The 18131-nt window shown below is 47.0% G+C and overlaps 1 protein-coding gene and 1 non-coding gene across 4 annotated transcripts in view; one reads left to right on the top strand and one right to left on the bottom strand.

Annotated features, from left to right (window-relative positions):
- Positions 1 to 18131, bottom strand: part of LOC105490400 (SH3 domain binding protein 5) — a 78114-nt gene that overhangs the window by 45738 nt on the left and 14245 nt on the right. For all 3 annotated transcript variants that reach the window (XM_011755958.3, XM_011755959.3, XM_011755957.3), the window contains exon 3: positions 956 to 1084. In XM_011755958.3, coding sequence (XP_011754260.1) covers positions 956 to 1084 — 129 coding nt within the window. The remainder of the gene's footprint in view (positions 1 to 955; positions 1085 to 18131) is intronic.
- Positions 15698 to 15806, top strand: LOC112428129 (small nucleolar RNA U13). Its single transcript, XR_003020031.2, has one exon. It is a non-coding gene; the product is annotated as a small nucleolar RNA U13 (small nucleolar RNA).

The following is an 18131-nucleotide window of genomic DNA, read 5'->3' as shown; positions in this document are numbered from 1 at the left end:
CTGGGATTACAGACGTGAGCCACCATGCCCAGCCTCACTAAACATCTTCTTACAAGTGGACACTTCTGAAGGCAGCATCCTCTATCGTGTCATAAACACACCACAGGGGCAGCACTGGGTCATTCGCTAGTGAACTACAATTTGGACGAACTGCTTAGATCTTCTTGGGAAATCTGAACTCTCATCTCAAGAGGTATCACAGGGTTGGTGATTCACATTAGCTCTCTAATTGGGAAGTCCAAGCGGGCTGAGGAAGGTGAATACAGGCCCCCAGCCCAGGGCCTGCCACACGGCAGGTACCAGTAACTATTGGGGGCTCTTTACCTTCCCCGTTCACAGGGCGTGGCTATCAGGGGATGCAGGTGACACAAGTGGCACATCACGTCACACAGCAGCCAAAGGAAGACCAACTCCTAAATCAGAACCCATTTCCACGCAGCCCCTAGCAATCGCCTGATCACAGCTCCCCTCCGCCACTCCCTTTCCAGTCTGTTTCACCGCTTCTTATTTGGGCTCTCAGGACAAAGAACCAAAGTTTCAGCAGGACAATGGCCACGGAAGTCAGAATCCGCTAAGGAGTGTATAAGAACTCACCTAGCTAAACACTCCCAAGAGTGAGGCGAACACGAGGGAGGAAGCACATCTTCCTACCGCTGCCTGACAGGTTGTCATTAGGAGCGGAGGAGGAACACGTTCTGGACATGTCCCCGTAAGCACACCCAGCCCCAGCTCAAGGAGCACCCACTTGCAGGGTCATCCAAATGCCAGCACTCACATCCTATTAATAGTGTCGAGCACTGAAATGAAGCAGACTGCGGTGGGGTGGGTCACTGCAGATAAGACATATAGGACTCAAGCTCCTAGCCTTCAGCAGGAGATACAGAGTCAAAGGCACCCTCAAAACTGAGGGGTAGGGAGGCTTGAGGGAGTGGAGACATCTATGGGGCTATCTTACCTGCCTCGCCACCCTCCGTGCCTCCCAGTAGGGCTTGGAGTCTTCCACAGCTTTGCCAATTTTCTTCACCAGTTCGTCCAGTTTCACCGTTGCTTCAACCAGAACAGAGCGGAACTTCTGACGAGCATCCTGCAGCCAGGGGAAACCGAGGAAACACAGTTCAGGCTTAAGAAGGGATCTGCAAACACCTACTGGACCTAGACAAAAACACCAACAAAGGACTTTACCCAACATACAGACCTCTAAAGTAGCACCTTTGTAAGACAGTGTCTAGAGCAGCACCGCCCAAAAGAGCTTCCTGCCACGGCGGAAACGTCCCGTGCTCTGCACTGTGCAGTGCGGCGGCCACCAACCACGTGTGGCTACCGAGTGCTTGGAACTGGCTGGTGTGACTGAGGAAAGGAGTTTTTAGTTTATTTAATTTTAATCAGGCCGGGCGTGTTAGCTCAAGCCTGTAATCCCAGCACTTTGGGAGGCCTAGGCAGGCGGATCACTTGAGGTCAGGAGTTGGATACCAGCCTGGTCAACATGGCAAAACCCCATCTCTACTAAAAATACAAAAATTAGCCAGGCGTGGTGTCAGGCACCTGTAGTCCCAACCACTCAGGAGGCTGGGGCACAAGCATCTCTTGAACCCAGGAGACAGAGCTTGTGGTGAGCAGAGATCATGCCCCTGCACTCCAGCCTGGGTGACAAAGCACAACTCTGTCTCAAAAAAAAACAAAGTTTAGTGAGCAACAACGCAAAGTTTCTGAGCACCTACTGTGTATGTGCACAGCATGTTGTGCACTGTGGGGAGATATCGGTAGGATGGACCCTTTAGAAATTAAGCCTGTCTCTGCTAAAAATACAAAAATTAGTCGGGCACGGTGGGGGGCACCTGTAATCTCAGCTACTCAGGAGGCTGAGGCAGGACAATCATTTGAATCAGGAGGCAGAGCTTGCAGTGAGCCGAGATCATGCCACCGCACTCCAGCCTGGGTGACAGAGTGAGACACTGTCTCAAAAAAAAAAAAATAATTCATTCACTATATTTAAAATTTTTTAATTAACATGGCTAACAACTACTATATTGGATAGCATGGTATAGATTAAAAAGCTTTGTCCAGGACCTCTGGACAGCATGTTGTCAAAGCTCAGGATTTTAATCAGAGACATGGATTCAACGCTGACTAAACATCTTTCTGGGGAAGAATGTCCAGCCACCTCTGGCAGCTTCAGTCCAAATGATGCTGTCAATGTTAAACACTGAGTGCAAATTTATTTATTTATTTACCACATGCCAGACCTGGTCCTGGGCCTTAGGCGTGGCCCTGTCTCCAGGGCACTTATAGCCTGGTGGGTGAGGTAGGTACTACAGCCCATTCCAGAAAAGTCAGCGACAAGGTAGGAATGGTCCAGGCGCCATGGAATTCAGCAGGGAAGAATGGCACCAGACCATGTATCAGAGGGAGAGTCACAGGAAACTTCCAGAGGAGTACAAAAGTCCAAAGCATGAATAGGAATTCGGGGGAGGGAAAGAAAATACTGAGTCCCAAGCAGGCAGCAGAGCCTGTGTCCAGATAAGAGGGGGAATGGGAACAGCATGGTGTTTGCAAGAAACCAAAGGAGGCCGGAGGTCTGGAATGTGGAGAATGGCAAGAGATAAGGGGTGGCCATCCATCCTGGCGACAGCAACTAGTAACTTGGATCTTGACAGGAGTTAGGAAGGCAAAGGAGGACTGTGTAAGGCTTAATCATGTTGTAAAAGTCAAGAAACCAGATCCAAGAGGTATGAGAGAAAAAAAAAAAAAGTTAAATAAGTTAGTCCCAGGTCTAGGAAGACCTATTAGGAGGGATCAGGTCAGTGACTCAAACCCCACATCCCCCCTACCTCTCCCTCAGTCATCTGCCTGACAAAGCCACACCTAGGGGAGGGAGGGACACATGCGTAAGTTTTTAAAAAATGGGAAACGGAGGCCAGGCACGGTGGATCACGCCTGTAATCCCAGCACTTTGGGAGGCCAAGGCGGCTGGATCACCTGAGGTCAAGAGTTCGAGACCAGCCTGACCAACACTGAGAAACCCTGTCTCTACTAAAAATACAAAATTAGCTGGGCGTGGTGGCACATGCCTGAAATCCTTAGCCTCAGGAGACTGAGGCAGGAGAATCACTTGAACCTGGGAGGCAGAGGTTGCAGTGAGCCGAGATTGCTCCATTGCACTCCATCCTGGAAAACAAGAGCTAAACTCTGTCTCAAAAAAAAAAAAAGGAAAATGGCCAGGCACAGTGGCTCACACGTGTATTCCCAACACTTTGGGAGGCCCAGGTGGGAGGATCGCTTGAGCCCAGGAGTTCAAGACCAGGCTGGAGGATATAGTAAGACCCTGTCTCTATAAAACACAAAACTAGTGGCCAGGTGCGGTGGCTCACACCTGTAATCCCAGCACTTTGGGAGGCCGACACGGGCAGTTCACGAGGTCAGGAGATCGAGACCATCCTGGCTAACAAGGTGAAACCCCATCTCCACTAAAAATACAAAAAAATTAGCCGGGCGTGGTGGCCGACGCCTGTCGTTCCAGCTCCTTGGGAGGCTGAAGCAGGAGAATGGCATGAACCCAGGAGGCAGAGCTTGCAAGTGAGCCAAGATGGCGCCACTGCACTCCAGCCTGGGCAACAGAGTGAGACTCTATCTCAAAAAAAAAAAAAAAAAAAAAACACTAGCTGGGCATGGTGGCCTGTGCCTACAGCCAGGGCGGGAAGATCGCTTAAGCCCAGAAGGTTGAGGCCACAGTGAGCCGAAATCACACCACTGCATTCCAGCCTGGACGACAGACCCCGTCTCAAAAGAAAAGAAAAGAAAAGAAGAAAAGAAAAGAAAAGAAAAGAAGAAAAGAAAAGAAAAGAAAAGGAAAAGAAAGGAAAGGAAAAGAAAAGAAAAAAGAAAAAAAAAGAAAAGGGGAAGTGGATACTCCAAAGGAACAACACATGATCATCAGCTATGGGGCTGGAGACTCAACACCCACCTGCTGGTAAAACACGTGTTCTATTGGCTAGAGGGGCCTGCCTCACAAGTAACTATTGGAAAAATGTTATTTTATTTTTTTTGAGACAGAGTCTCGCTCTGTTACCCAGGCTGGAATGCAGTGGTGTGATCTCGGCTCACTGTAACCTCTGCCTCCCGGGTACAAGCAATTCTTGTGCCTCAGCCTCCCAAGTAGCTGGAACTACAGGCGTGTGCCACCATGCCCAGCTCATTTTTTTTCCGTATTTTTAGTAGAGATGAGGTGTCACATGTTGTCCAGGCTGGTCTCAAACTCCTGGCCTCAAGTAATCTACCTGCCTGGGCCTCCCAAGGTGCTGGGATTACAGGCGTAAGCCACTGCATCTAGCCAAAATTTACATGCAATTGCAGGGGTCTCATGGGGGTAGAGGAGGCTCTGATCAGTTCTAATGCATCCCGTCATCCCAAGCTGCGGGCTTGCTAGATGGGTTTGAACATGCCGCCGGCATTCCAAAATATGAGGGTAAAAGCTCTACCTCCCATGGGAGCGCCTCAGCTCCCGAGGCTGGATCCCACATCCAACACAGGCTTTGCCCCCTTTCCCCTGGTTCTGTGCCATCATCATCATCCTGATTTCTTCTGCCTTCTCCCTTATCAGACCAGGCTTAGGGTCATCCGCTGCGGCCTCTACAGGCAGAAAACAAGACTAGCCTTGTTCTCGGGGGAAGTGCCCAGGGAATAGAGAAGCCCCACAGAGCTTCTACAGGACTTGGTTTCCAGCAAGTGGGAAGCAGCATGCTGTCAAAGCCCAGGATTTTAATCAGAAACACAGATTCGATGCTGACTAAAGTTCCTTCTGCAAGGCCCTAAGCAGGGCCTTCTCTATGAACCATTTGTATTACCTATAAAATTGTTACTTTCCATCCCATAGGGAGGGCTCTTAGAAGGAATCAAGAATACAAATGTAAAACATTTAACAATTTCTGGGCACACAGTCAGTGCTCAATAAATGTATACAATTTTTCCTCCTGGTATAAAAAGAGACCCCGAGACCCTATTAAAAACTACCCAGGGAGTTTCCCGGAGACAAGGGCACGGCGGACATAATAACCTGTTACACTGTGCAGGCAGCCGCTTTGCAAGATGCACTCGCATGCATGACCGCATCCTCACGGTCACCTCCCTGGTGGTGGGCAGTGCCAGTGCTATCCACATTCACACCACTAAGAAAACTGAGGGCCAGATTGGTCAGCGTGTGGCCTGTGGCAGGTCACATCATCCCCTACGCCCACTCTGTTAAATGAGAACTGGGCCCCAAAGCAGTGGCCTATGGGCCAGTAAGCTTAGTGCATTTGCTGTGCAGTAAATGTCAGGGAAAATTCACATTAAAAAAAAAAAAGTGAATTCTCAAATTTTTAGTTTAAAGAAAGAAAAATAGCTAGGAGTAGAGCAGAAGGTGCCCCCTTAGGCAGGGGTTACCCTCCTCTCCAGTCCCTATCACCCTGGTGCCTGAATCACTCATTCAGGTTCCCTGCCCCGCGGCTAAAGACATCTGATCCGCCAAGAGCTCTTTAGGGCACTGGTGAATACAACCCACCAACACTGCCTTTGTGGAGAAAGAAGGATGGATACAGGGCACAGACTGACTGACTGCTATGTGGCAGGCACTACTGTCAGGGCTTTAGCCCCACCAATTTGTGCAGTCGCTAACAATCCTAACAGGTAGGTGCCATTGTTGTTATCCGCATTTTACAAATGAGGAAATAGAGGCAAGGAGAAGAAAGGTAACTTGCCCAAGGTCACAGAGCTGGGAAATGACAGAGCAACAATTAAAGTCAAGCAGTGCTAAGACTACTTATACACACTGAGCAACAGACACACGGCTGAGAAGGCCACCCAACCCAAGTCAGACGTGAAGAAAGGGGATTCCAACAGACAGAGAAGGGGGTCATTCGACCCTCCAGCATGGACAGGCTGGCCTGGTAGGGGCTGGAGCCAGGAAGCCTCCTGGGCCATATAAAGGCATCTGAACTTCATCCCATGAGCAATGGGAGACCATGGCATGGTGGGGGGAAGGGGAGATTATTTCTTGTTTCTTTCTTTGCAGAAGATTTTCTGGCGCTAGTTCATCACTGAAATCCTGTGTCCCTCTGCTATTCTCTATTTGCCATTTCTCTTCCTTTGGCCATCAATCGTATCTCAAAATTGAACCTTTTAACCTGGTTCTGTGTGGTGGCTTTTCTTCCCATAGGGTTACTTAAGTCTCAAGTAATTTATTTCCAATGCACCCTTTGTCAGAAATAATTAAAGAATGCATTCTACCACAAAAAGGAAACATAATCATAGTTTACTAGATGTCTCAACTGTGAATAGCACTTACCTAGCTGCAATAAGGTACTCAAATACTGACCACCATGGATTCTGTTGAGAGGACAGGAGATAGGAAAAGTACGAGACAGAGGGTGAAAAGAGACAAAACCTCATCTTCCACAGCAGGATGTCAACAGATAGTCACCCAAACGAAAAAAATCAAGAAGTCGTCACACAGTACATACTACTTGGTCATAGAAGTAAATACCTCCATCAGCTAAAATATATTAAACTAATATAGTTAACTGTCTAGGGGAGGAAAAACAGGGGTAGGGTGGGCGAATGGGATAGTATAGGGCTTTTTGTTTGCTTTATTTTGTGTTTTTGTTTTTTGGGGGGTTTTGGGGTTTTCATTTTCACTTGCTCTTAGCCGAAAGACTGAGAAGCATTGGGGTTTTTGTTTTCTTAAGAGACAGAGTCCTGCTATGAGGCCCAGGCTGGAGTGTGGTGGCTATTCACAGGCATGACCATATCACACTGTGGCTTCAAACTCCCAGGCTCAAGGGATCCTCCTGCCCCTCCCAAGTAGTTGGGACTACAGGTGTAGAACACCCTGCCTGGATTTTTGTTTCCAACTGTAAAATACCATAGATTTTTCTAAGCAAGGGCATGACCTGATCAAATTTAGGTTTTACAACATTGTTACCTGGGTGCAGAGTATGTTAAAAGACCCCTCGGGTGATTCTGATGGGCAGGTTCAGGGCCCGCCAGTCTGACTGATGCCCTTTTTGTGACTATCTGTGTTAAGTGTGTGAACATCAAAGGGTATTAAACTCAGAAGACTCGATTTGACATCAGCGTTTCCTTCTATAAATGAGGTTGTGCTGCCAGGAATGATGCATGACTGGCTGACATCCAACCACCAACAAGCCTATTCATCAAAGATGCATTGAAACTAAACACAAAGCCAGTTCCCGCCCCCGCCCCCCATCCCCGTAAGAAAAAGCCCACCCAGCTGTTACCATTCCACTGAGGGTCACAGCTACTTGGGTAACAGTTCCCAAAAGTACTGAGGTATGAGAGGCCACAGACCAAAATCTTTCCTATCCCCAGCATTACAGCCCTAATATTCCTTGGTCCTCACCCCCACCTCTCAGTCCCTAGTGATGTGACAGGGCCTGGCCACAGTCATACTCCTAGCCACAGTGACTGTTCTGTGAGCAGGGGCAATAGACGTGACCCATCACAACCAATGAGACTTCATTTTGGGACCTTTCTGAAACTGTCAGAGGAACTTTCTTCCACTGAGATGTTTAAGAGGATGGAATGAAAGCCTACAGCAGACAGCAGCCATCTTGGCACCATGAGGGGAGAGCCTGACAAAGAAGAAAGAAGGGAAGGAGACCCCTAGGAGGTCCCAGTGGCACTTGGAGCCTCTGGACCCAGCAATGCCTTACAACCTACCCCTATACTCCTCTTCCCTGAGCCAAGACAGGCCCCCTTCCACTATCATTCTATTTTGTTCAAGCTAGCTAAAATTGTATTGCTGTCACTTGTAGTTGAATTAAGCTTTAAACATGCGATTGAAAGATACACCTTATGGAAGCCATATTAGCATAGCATAGGAAAGCAAGGGCCAACCAACCCACAGTCTTTTTTTTTTTTTTTTTTTTTTTTTTTGAGATGGAATCTGCTCTGTCGCCCAGACTGGAGTGCAGTGGCCAGATCTCAGCTCACTGCAAGCTCCGCCTCCCGGGTTCACGCCATTCTCCTGCCTCAGCCTCCCGAGTAGCTAGGACTACAGGCGCCCGCCACCTTGCCGGGCTAGTTTTTTGTATTTTTTAGTAGAGACGGGGTTTCACCATGTTAGCCAGGATGGTCTCGATCTCCTGACCTCGTGATCCGCCCGTCTCGGCCTCCCAAAGTGCTGGGATTACAGGCATGAGCCACTGCGCCCGACCCCAACCCACATTCTGTAGCATGGCAAAGCACTGTAATTAAATACAGTTTGCTGGAGGGCTTCTGCCCCTGACAATAAAGCCATGTGTATAAGGAGCAGAGTCTGTAGAATTTAGTTCAACCTAGCTTTTATGAAGCATTTCTTTAGATACATCTGAAAGCTACCTTGCCACAATTGAACTTGGGCTTTTTGTCTTGTTTCTTAGTTAAAGAAAAGACTTGACCGTGATTCTTTGTCTCCTGCAATTACAAGCAAATGTGTTTTCCAAGATCAAAGTGGGGGTGGCTTCGGGAATGTCCAGGGAGGAGAGTAAGCTGACTGCTTTCCCTGCAGGAAATGAGCCATGGAGAGGAATAGCTCAAAAGTACAAGCTTATCTGAGAGAGCGAGCAGATCTTCCACCAGTCAAGAAAAAGAATCCATTTACCATCCCAGGGCTGTTTACCAGGGGAATTTTTAGATCAGCACTTGAAAGATTTCTCCAACAGTTTCCTCTGCTTGGAGGAGGCCTCAGCTCTTCAAATCTGAAAAGTGTGTTTCATCCATTAGGTGACTCAGACTGAAGGTAATTTATTCAAGCAAAGAATTGCTGGGGGTGGCAGAGTCTCCCTGTTTGACTGTGTCAGTGTGTCAGACACACAGCCCTGTGTCAGATAAGAGCTCAAGCTAGAGCACACCAGCCAGCACCAGTATACACTGGAAGCAGCATGCAGGTTGAACATGCAGCACACAGGATGAGTCCCTGTTTTCTGGCCAATCGCTCACCTGCTCACCTCAATTACCTTGCCTGGAAACTGAGAATCGTGGCTTTTCCTCTTCACAGGTGTCCCCAGAATTAAGCGAGATAAAGATGGGATGGTGGTGTTTAAAAAATAACTGTCCTACATGTTAGAGACAACACCACATACTTCAAAAGATCCTTACTAATGCCATTTACAAGTATACCACTTTCAGTTGGCAGAAAGAGGTTTCACAGGCATTATCTGAGACACACAACAACCCTGTAAAACAGCCTCAGCCAGAATTTCCATCCCGAGTTTACAGATAAGAAAACTAGGCCGGGCGCGGTGGCTCAAGCCTGTAATCCCAGCACTTTGGGAGGCCGAGACGGGTGGATCACAAGGTCAGGAGATTGAGACCATCCTGGCTAACCCGGTGAAACCCCGTCTCTACTAAAAAATACAAAAAACTAGCCGGGCGAGGTGGCGGGCGCCTGTAGTCCCAGCTACTCGGGAGGCTGAGGCAGGAGAATGGCATGAACCCGGGAGGCGGAGCTTGCAGTGAGCTGAGATCCGGCCACTGCACTCCAGCCTGGGTGACAGAGCGAGACCCTGTCTCAAAAAAAAAAAAAAAAAAAAAAAAAGAAAACTAGAAGCCAGGTACGGTGGCTCACTCCTGTAATCCCAGCACTTTGGGAGGCTGCAGGCACATCACCTAAGGTCAGGAGTTCGAGACCAGCCTGGCCAACATGGCAAAACCCCATCTCTACTAAAAACACAAAAATTAGTCGGGCATGGTGGGTGCCTGTAATCCCAGCTACTTGGGAGGCTGAGGCAGGAGAATTGCTTGAACCCAGGAGGTGGAGTTTGCAGTGAGCTGAGATCACGCCACTGCACTCCAGCCTGGTGACAGGCACTCTGTCTCAAAAAAAGAAAAACAAAAGAAAACTGGAGCCCTGGAATTCCAGGTGACCTAATCTCTTTGCATAAGGTCACAGGACTAGTAAGTGTCAAGTGTTAGATGAAAGCAGACATCTTCAGTACTTTTTGTTCTTTGTTTTTTGAGACAGGATCCCTCTCTGTTACCCAAGCTGGATGCAGTGTCGCAATCACGGCTCACTGCAGCCTCCACCTCCTGGGCTCAAGCAATGCCCCTATCTCAGCCTCCCAAGTCGCTGGGACTACAGGCACGTACGACCACACCTGGCTAATTTTTAAATTTTTTGTAGAGCTGAGGTCTCACTGTGTTGCCCAGGTTGGTCTCAGACTCCTGGGCTCAAGCAATTCTCCTGCCTCGGCCTCCCAAACTGTTGTGATTACAGGCGTGAGCCACTGCGACCGGCCATCTTCAGTTTTCTAGTCCAGTGTGCCAGTCACTTCACCAGTGGTTCTCAGAGTGTGGTCTGGGAAAACCACTGGTGAGGGTGGGGCACCTGGAAACCTTTTCAAGGAGTCTGCAAGATGGAAGCCATTTTCATTAATAAAGACTTGCCATTTTCACTGTCATTCTCTTATGAGTGTTCAGTAGAGTTTTCCAGAAGCTACCTGACAGTGACACGGCAAGAAATGACACGAAATGCAGAAGGAGGTGAGAGAATCAGCTCTTCTATTAAAGCCAGACATTAAAGAGATTTGCCAAAGTACATAAAACAATTACTCTTTCGTTGAATTTTTTGTTTGGAAAAATAGTCCTTTTTCATAAAATATATTATTTTTGTTAACATATAATAGGCTGATTGTCCTTTTAATGAATATAGACCTTTGAAATAAATGTCTTTTGATTTCTATATGGCAAATATTAATACTATCCACAAAAATGAAGCTCTCTGGGGTACTCAATGATTACCAAGAACGTGAAGGGGGACCTGTAGCCAAAAAGTTTCCAGTGTGCTGCATGGACCTGCCCTCGGGCCTGCTCTACATAGACCCCTCTCGAACCAAAGACAAGAGTGTACTTTCAATAAGAATGAAGCAGTTGTTCCTTCTCAGATCTTGTTTAAATGCTTCTGATTCTGTCAGAGAGAAAGACTCCATTAGGGACCACGATGTCTTCAGCACCTGAATACATTTGCTAATCTCTTTCTTAAAGAAAAGGGAAGCTAATCCAGGCTCAGAGCCTTCCATAAAGAGGGGAATCTGCTAGAATTTGATAAGGAGAACTATAAATCCACCGGAAACAACGTAACATTACTCTGAAAGTCATAAGCTGTACCCTGACAAGGTGGGCACTCCCTATGTATATATTATTCTTTAAAAAAACACCTGCTTAAAAAATGTATTTTCCTTTGATGGTTTTCCATGTATAGTAAGGATATTTCCTTTTCAAACTGAAGTAAGGCTGGGCGCGGTGGCTCATGCCTGTAATCCCAGCACTTTGGGTGGCCAAGGCGGGTGGATCACCTGAGGTCAGGAGTTTAAGACCAGGCTGGCCAACATGGTGAAAGCCTGTCTCTACTAAAAATACAAAAAAAAATACAAAAAAAAAAAATAGCCAGGCGTGGTGGCGGGCACCTGTAATCCCAGCTGCTCGTGAGGCTGAAGCAGGAGAATCGTATGAACCTGGGAAGCAGAGGCTGCAGTGAGCTGAGATCATGCCATTGCACTCCAGCCTAGGCAACAAGAGTGAAACTCCATCTCAAAAAAAAAAAAAAAAAAAAAACCTAAAGTAAAAACATGAACCAATTTAAAAGACAACATGGAATAAATAGCACACGCAGTCCCAGAATATGGCAAAAATGATGGCAGCAGCAGTAGAATAAGTGGAGTTAGGGAAATCCAGCCCTAGAATGATGGGAAAGTCTCCATTAGCAGGAACATACTAGAATTCTATGATAAAAGGCACTATGAAACCATCTGACTTACTGGCCAGTAGTAAAGGTACCTGAAATGTTCCATTCACTACCACTTTTAACGGCAAAACCACAGTTACTTTTGCACCAACCTAATACAAATCATGCTTTCTTTTTACCCATCCAATCTATTCTCTAAGAGCACTTGTGGCAGCTACTAGAACACACAAAGAAACCACTTTAAATAGCGCTTGGGTGAAAAGGGAGCAAGTGCTCTCCAGCACTGGCTGATGGAACTTCTGTGATGATGACATGTGCTACATCTATGCCATCCAACACAGAAGCCACAGCCACTTGTGGCCAAGCAAACACTCGAAATGTGGCTGGCGCAACTAAGTGTTGTATTTTATTTAACTTCAAGGGGCCAGGCACGGTGGCTTACACCTGTAATCCCAGCACTTTGGGAGGCCACAGTGGGAGGATCTCCTGAGTCCAGGAGTTTGAGACCAGGCTGGGCAACACAACGAAACCCCATCTCAACTAAAAATACATAAATGAACCTGGTGTGGCAGTGCATGCCTAGAGTCCCAATTACACGGGAGGCTGAGGCAGGGGGACTGCTTGAGCCCGGGTAGTCAAGGCTGCAGTGAGCCAGGATCGTGCTACTGCACTCCAGCCTGGGTGACAGAGCGAGACTCTATCTCAAAAAATAAAAACTCAATTAACTTAGTGATTTTTTAAAAAATTGTTTTCTGGGATGGAGTCTCACTCTGTCACCAGGGCCAGAGTGCAGTGGCGCGATCTCGGCTCACTGCAACCTCCGCCTCCCAGGTTCAATAGACTTAATGATAAGTTAAACAGCTGCGTGTGGCTAGTGGCTGCCCTACTGCATAGCACAGGCCTAGCTATAGACCGTTCTCTGCTTTGTGAGATCCTGCCATGCTTTTTGGGGGCCTCAGGATGCCTTCCCTCCTGCCTCTGTCTGGTTTTTCTTCTTAGTCCCAGCTCCCGCTGTGAGGGGCTTTCATAGCCCTGAGGGCCAGAGCAAGCTGATTCTACCTTAAGAATTCTGCAGCAGAGACAGAAGCACAAAGACTGCACCAGGGCAGAGTGGGGGCCCAAGGGAGCCAAACCAGAAAGGCCGAGACAGGAGGGTACAGGAGCCAGGAAGCAGCAGAGGTAGAGAGCAGGGGTACGGATGAAGACCGCCAGGGAGCTGGAGCCAGCCACAACCCTCCTGCTCACAGCACAGGCCCAATTCCACAGCAGTCGGTGTCATCCAACTAGAAGACCCAGGTGAAACAGCCCCAAGGTAACACATACAAATGGAATAGGAAGAACACACTAGGATTTTCAAGTTGGGGAGAACTTCAAGATCACTGCTGGAAACCAGGTACTTAATTCCCCTTCCCCTGAGTCCTTTTCTTTTCCCATCTCAGGCCCTGATCGACTTCAGGAGTAGGGGCCCCTTAGCGTGTCGGCCAGACCTGCTACTTCCTTCTGTGAGGACTTGCCACCGTGTTTCCAATACAATACTCCCTCTCTCAGTAATCAGAACAGAGGAAACCAGAGGAGGGAGAGACAGACAAAAACAGAGGTGAGAGACAGACAAAAACAGAGGTGAGAGACAGACAAAAACAGAGGTGAGAGACAGACAAAAACAGAGGTGAGAGACAGACAAAAATAGAGGTGAGAGAGAAAAACAGAGGTGAGAGACAGACAAAAACAGAGGTGAGAGACAGAGAAAAACAGAGGTGAGAGACAGACAAAAACAGAGGTGAGAGACAGACAAAAACAGAGGTGAGAGACAGAGAAAAACAGAGGTGAGAGAAAGAGAAAAACAGAGGTGAGAGACAGAGAAAAACAGAGGTGAGAGACAGACAAAAATAGAGGTGAGAGAAAAACAGAGGTGAGAGACAGAGAAAAACAGAGGTGAGAGACAGAGAAAAACAGAGGTGAAAGACAGACAAAAACAGAGGTGAGAGACAGAGAAAAACAGAGGTGAGAGACAGAGAAAAACAGAGGTGAGAGAGAAAAACAGAGGTGAGAAACAGAGAAAAACAGAGGTGAGAGACAGAGAAAAGCAAATGTGGAGAGAACCATGAGGTGGCACAGGAGGGGTGGTGAGAGGTGACCTGGGCTCCTGATTCCAATCCTGTGACAACACACTCATATGATGTATCAATCAAACAGGACACTTTTGAGAATAAGGAGAGGCACTATTAATAACTGTGCTGGGACCATAGGCATCCACCAAGACTGCCAGGGCCAACTGAGACATGTGGTTTCCCTACGCATCAGAGCCAGTGACACTTCCCCTCCCTTGAGTTCCATGAGACTCCTACAACCTTTCAGAAAATCCTCCCTTTAATGTAAGCTATTTGAGTGGGTTGTGGAACAAAACGCAGGATAGTCTAACCCCAGCTTGGGCATCACCCAGCTCCACACCCCTGTGCATTCAACAACTTTGACAAGGCCAGATCCTATTTCTTCACTCCAACCCTTTCCAAGGCATCACACTGCCTGTCCTTATCTGAACCACCAAGGGGTTCCTTTCACTAAGAGGACAGAGACGAAGAAAATATAGGGGTCATCATGGTTTTCTCCTTCCAGTTTCCCTCCTCTGAGGTTAACAAGAGTCTTGGACCCTTTTAAGGCCTAAGCAGAACCAGTTCCCTCCTAGACAGAAAGTGTCTGGTTTAGAGCCCTGATCTAACTATAAAGTGTTTCTAAACAAGCAGGTGAGCACCCAGTTCCACCTCCCAGAACATCGCAGGCCTCCTTTCAATCCTTGGCCTGTGTCGTGATTCCATAACCAAAGGAAAGTGCTGCCATTTGGAGGCTGAGTTAAGGCAAATGGCTCTTTAACTTTTTAGTTTAAAATAATTTCAAACTTGGAAAAAATGAGGGTAAGATGCAGATGCCATGCCCCTTTACCCTGGAATATTTTGGGTGCGTATTTCCACTTATATAACCAGAGTACAATAATCAAAGTCAGAAAATTAACATTGGTACAATGCTATTAATCTGGTCTACAACTGTCTCCAAATTGCATCAACTGTCCCACCAATGTCTTTTATAATAAAGGGCAAAAATTGTTTTCCTGGTCCAAGATCCAATCTAAGAGTCACACATGGCATTTTGTTATCTAACATTCTTTCATCTGGAACAGTTCTTCAGTCTTTGTCTTTCATAGCCTCGATTTTTAAATAATATGAGCCAGATATTTTGTAGAACGTCATTTGGAAAAGACTCCCTTTTTTTTTTTTTTTTTTTTTTTTTTTTTTGAGACAGAGTCTCACTTTGTCACCCAGGCTGCAGTACAGTGGCGCAATCTGGGCTCACTACAACCTCCGCCTCCAGGGTTCAAGTGATTCTCCTGCCTCAGCCTCCTGAGTAGCTGGGACTACAGGCACCCACCACCACAACTGGCTAATTTCTGTATTTTTAGTAGAGATGGGGTTTCTTTTTTTTTTTTTTTTGAGACGGAGTCTTGCTCTGTCACCCAGGCTGGAGTGCAGTGGCCGGATCTCAGCTCACTGCAAGCTCCGCCTCCCGGGTTCACGCCATTCTCCTGCCTCAGCCTCCCGAGTAGCTGGGACTACAGGCGCCCGCCACCTCGCCCAGCTAGTTTTTTTGTATTTTTTAGTAGAGACGGGGTTTCACCGTGTTAGCCGGGATCGTCTCTCGATCTCCTGGCCTCGTGATCCGCCCGTCTCGGCCTCCCAAAGTGCTGGGATTACAGGCTTGAGCCACCGCGCCCGGCCTAGAGATGGGGTTTCACCAAGTTGGTCAAGCTGGTCTCAAATTCCTGACCTCATGATCCGCCAGCCTCGGCCTCCCAAAGTGCTGGGATTACAGGTGTGAACCACCATGCCCAGCCAAGACTTGCTTTCAATTCATCTTTTTTATTGATGTTACTTAGGCACCAGAATGGAATTGAACCAATTACCAAAAAATGTTTAAAATAGCCCAAGGTAGATCCTTTTGGAGTTCGTAAGTGTGCTGATTGGGTGTTCACGTGCACGTGTCAGATATGCCATCTTCGAATTTTGTTATGATATGATGTGAGCACATTACTCATCTGATATGAGATGGGAAATAAAAAAATTGCCCAAGGTACAAATCTCCACGAACAAAGGAAAAAACTCATGAGCCCTTTAAACGTGCAAGCAAGCACAGGGGTCAGTACTACAAGGCCCGGGAGGATGAACCAAAGCTACATGACAACCCTGCACGCACGTAAGCAAGGAAGCTCTCATGCACACAGCTAGAAAGACTGGTGGAATCCCAGTAATTTTTCATTTATGGCCAAACACATGTTCTTAAATCCACAGGATTCTTTGAGTAAGAGGATGCAGAAATGCTGAAACAGCAGTGTTTTACCGAATTCAACCACAAAAGCACTATTTCCATGTTGACGCCAGGAGGCTTCACATATTTCCTCAACTGCAAGACCCACCAGGTTCTTCAAAAATTCACAATCATTAGATTTAAGACAGATTACACCATTGATTTGCATGTTTACTGGGGCTGATGTGTCAACCACCACCCAAGCTGTTATGAAATACAAGGTCCACTTTATAATTAGCACAAGTCTTAGAATCAGGGCGATATGGTGAGTTCACGGCCCCGCCTCGGAGAGCTCTGGAGAACAGTTAGTATAGCCTACACAGGAATCACACATCCACCCACCACAGCATTCCAGGCAGGCTGGCTGCCTGGCTGACTTCTGCTGGCTTTTAGATAACCTCCTCCTGCCTTCAGCTAATCAAAACGTTAAGAAAGGAGAGCACAGGATGCAAAGAGCCAAAGTCAAAGTCGACGGCTGTAACTTTAGAGACACAGGAGAAACGACCAGAAGGAACAGCTAAAAACATCATTTCATCAGAATAGAACTAGGGGTGCGGGGGAGTGAGGTAGAGGACTTTCATTTTGCATTATAACTTATCAGGGACTCTTTTAAAAAAACTATGTCCAAGTATCGTTTCAACAAAAATGAAATTTGAAGTCTATGACAGCATAGATTGACTACAGAGCTTTTGTATTTCCCCAACTGTCAAGACCGAAGGTGGTTCATAATTTATTCAACATGTGGCTAGATCAGAATGGAGATCCCAGTCAAACAATATCGAGGCTGGAAAAAAGTTTGCCCATCTTTTAGTTTAGATGCTCCCATTTCACTGATGAAGTGACTGAAATCTCAGGAGATAAAGATCCTCTCCCAAGGATCTATACCTGATTAATATCAAGGTGAAGATTGAAAACCTGGTCCCCTAAGTCCTAGACTCTAGCATTCTTTCATCTATGCAGCCTCAGTGGGGATCTCAGAATATGCATCCACTATGCCTCCAAACACAAACTACTTAAGGGCATGGGCTTCAGCCTCAGATCCCTGGATTCATTATACATCCTGGCTCCACCACTCCTTGGCTGTGTGACCTGGGAGAACTGACTTAGTCACTCAGTGCCTCCCTTTCTCATCAACATTCTGAAGGACTGTCGTGAGAATGAATAGGATAAAATATAGAAGCCACTTAGCACAAAACTTAGCATATAATAGCCTTTCACAAAATAGTGGTTATTTTTACTTAGGTGCCATTATTTAATAAATGGCGAAGGGGCTGGAGGAGGAAACGACCAACATTTGTTGGCCATATATGCCCGGCACCATGCCGGACGCTTTACAAACATCACCATATTTAACCCTTAACAGCCCTGGTAAGATCCGTATTGCCCTTCACATTTTGGAAGGAAATTAAACCCAGATAAGCTAATATAACTTACCAAGACTGTACAGCACATTAAGAGGCAGAGAATTCAAATCCAGCGCTGAGCTCTAAAGCCCACACTTTCCACCATCATATGCTATGGAGCTATGTAGTTTAGTTTCTATCAGTTCCAAGAAAAAAGTTTTCCTATGCATTTTTTTTTTTAAGACAGAGTCTCGCTTTGTCACCCAGGCTGGAGTGCAGTGGCGTGACCTTGGCTCACTACAACCTCCGCCTCCCAGGTTCAAATGATTCTGTGCCTCAGCCTCCCAGGTAGCTGGAATTACAGGCATGCACTGCAATACCTGGCTACTACTTTTTCTTTTTTGTATTTTAGTAGAGATAGGGTTTCATCATGTTGGCCAAGCTAGTCCTGAACTCCTGGCCTCAAGAGATCTGCTGGCCCTGCCCTGGCCTCCCAAAGTACTGGGATTACAGAAGTGAGCCACTGCACCCAGCCTCCTATGCTTTTTTTGACCCTAAGTTTCACAACATTGAAGTGTGGTTTTAACAAGTTCCAAGTGGGGAAGTAGATGTAATTTCTATCAAATAAGTGCAATACCAGGACTCTTTCCCCAGAGAAGACCCAGCAAAACCAGTGGCAGGGAAAGAAAACAGTATATCTATCTGGAATTGCCCAAGGG

Source organism: Macaca nemestrina, chromosome 2 (assembly GCF_043159975.1).
Source record: "Macaca nemestrina isolate mMacNem1 chromosome 2, mMacNem.hap1, whole genome shotgun sequence".
NCBI lineage: Eukaryota > Metazoa > Chordata > Mammalia > Primates > Cercopithecidae > Macaca > Macaca nemestrina.
Note: the sequence above shows the minus strand (reverse complement) of the source record. Positions and strands in the feature narration are given on the sequence as shown.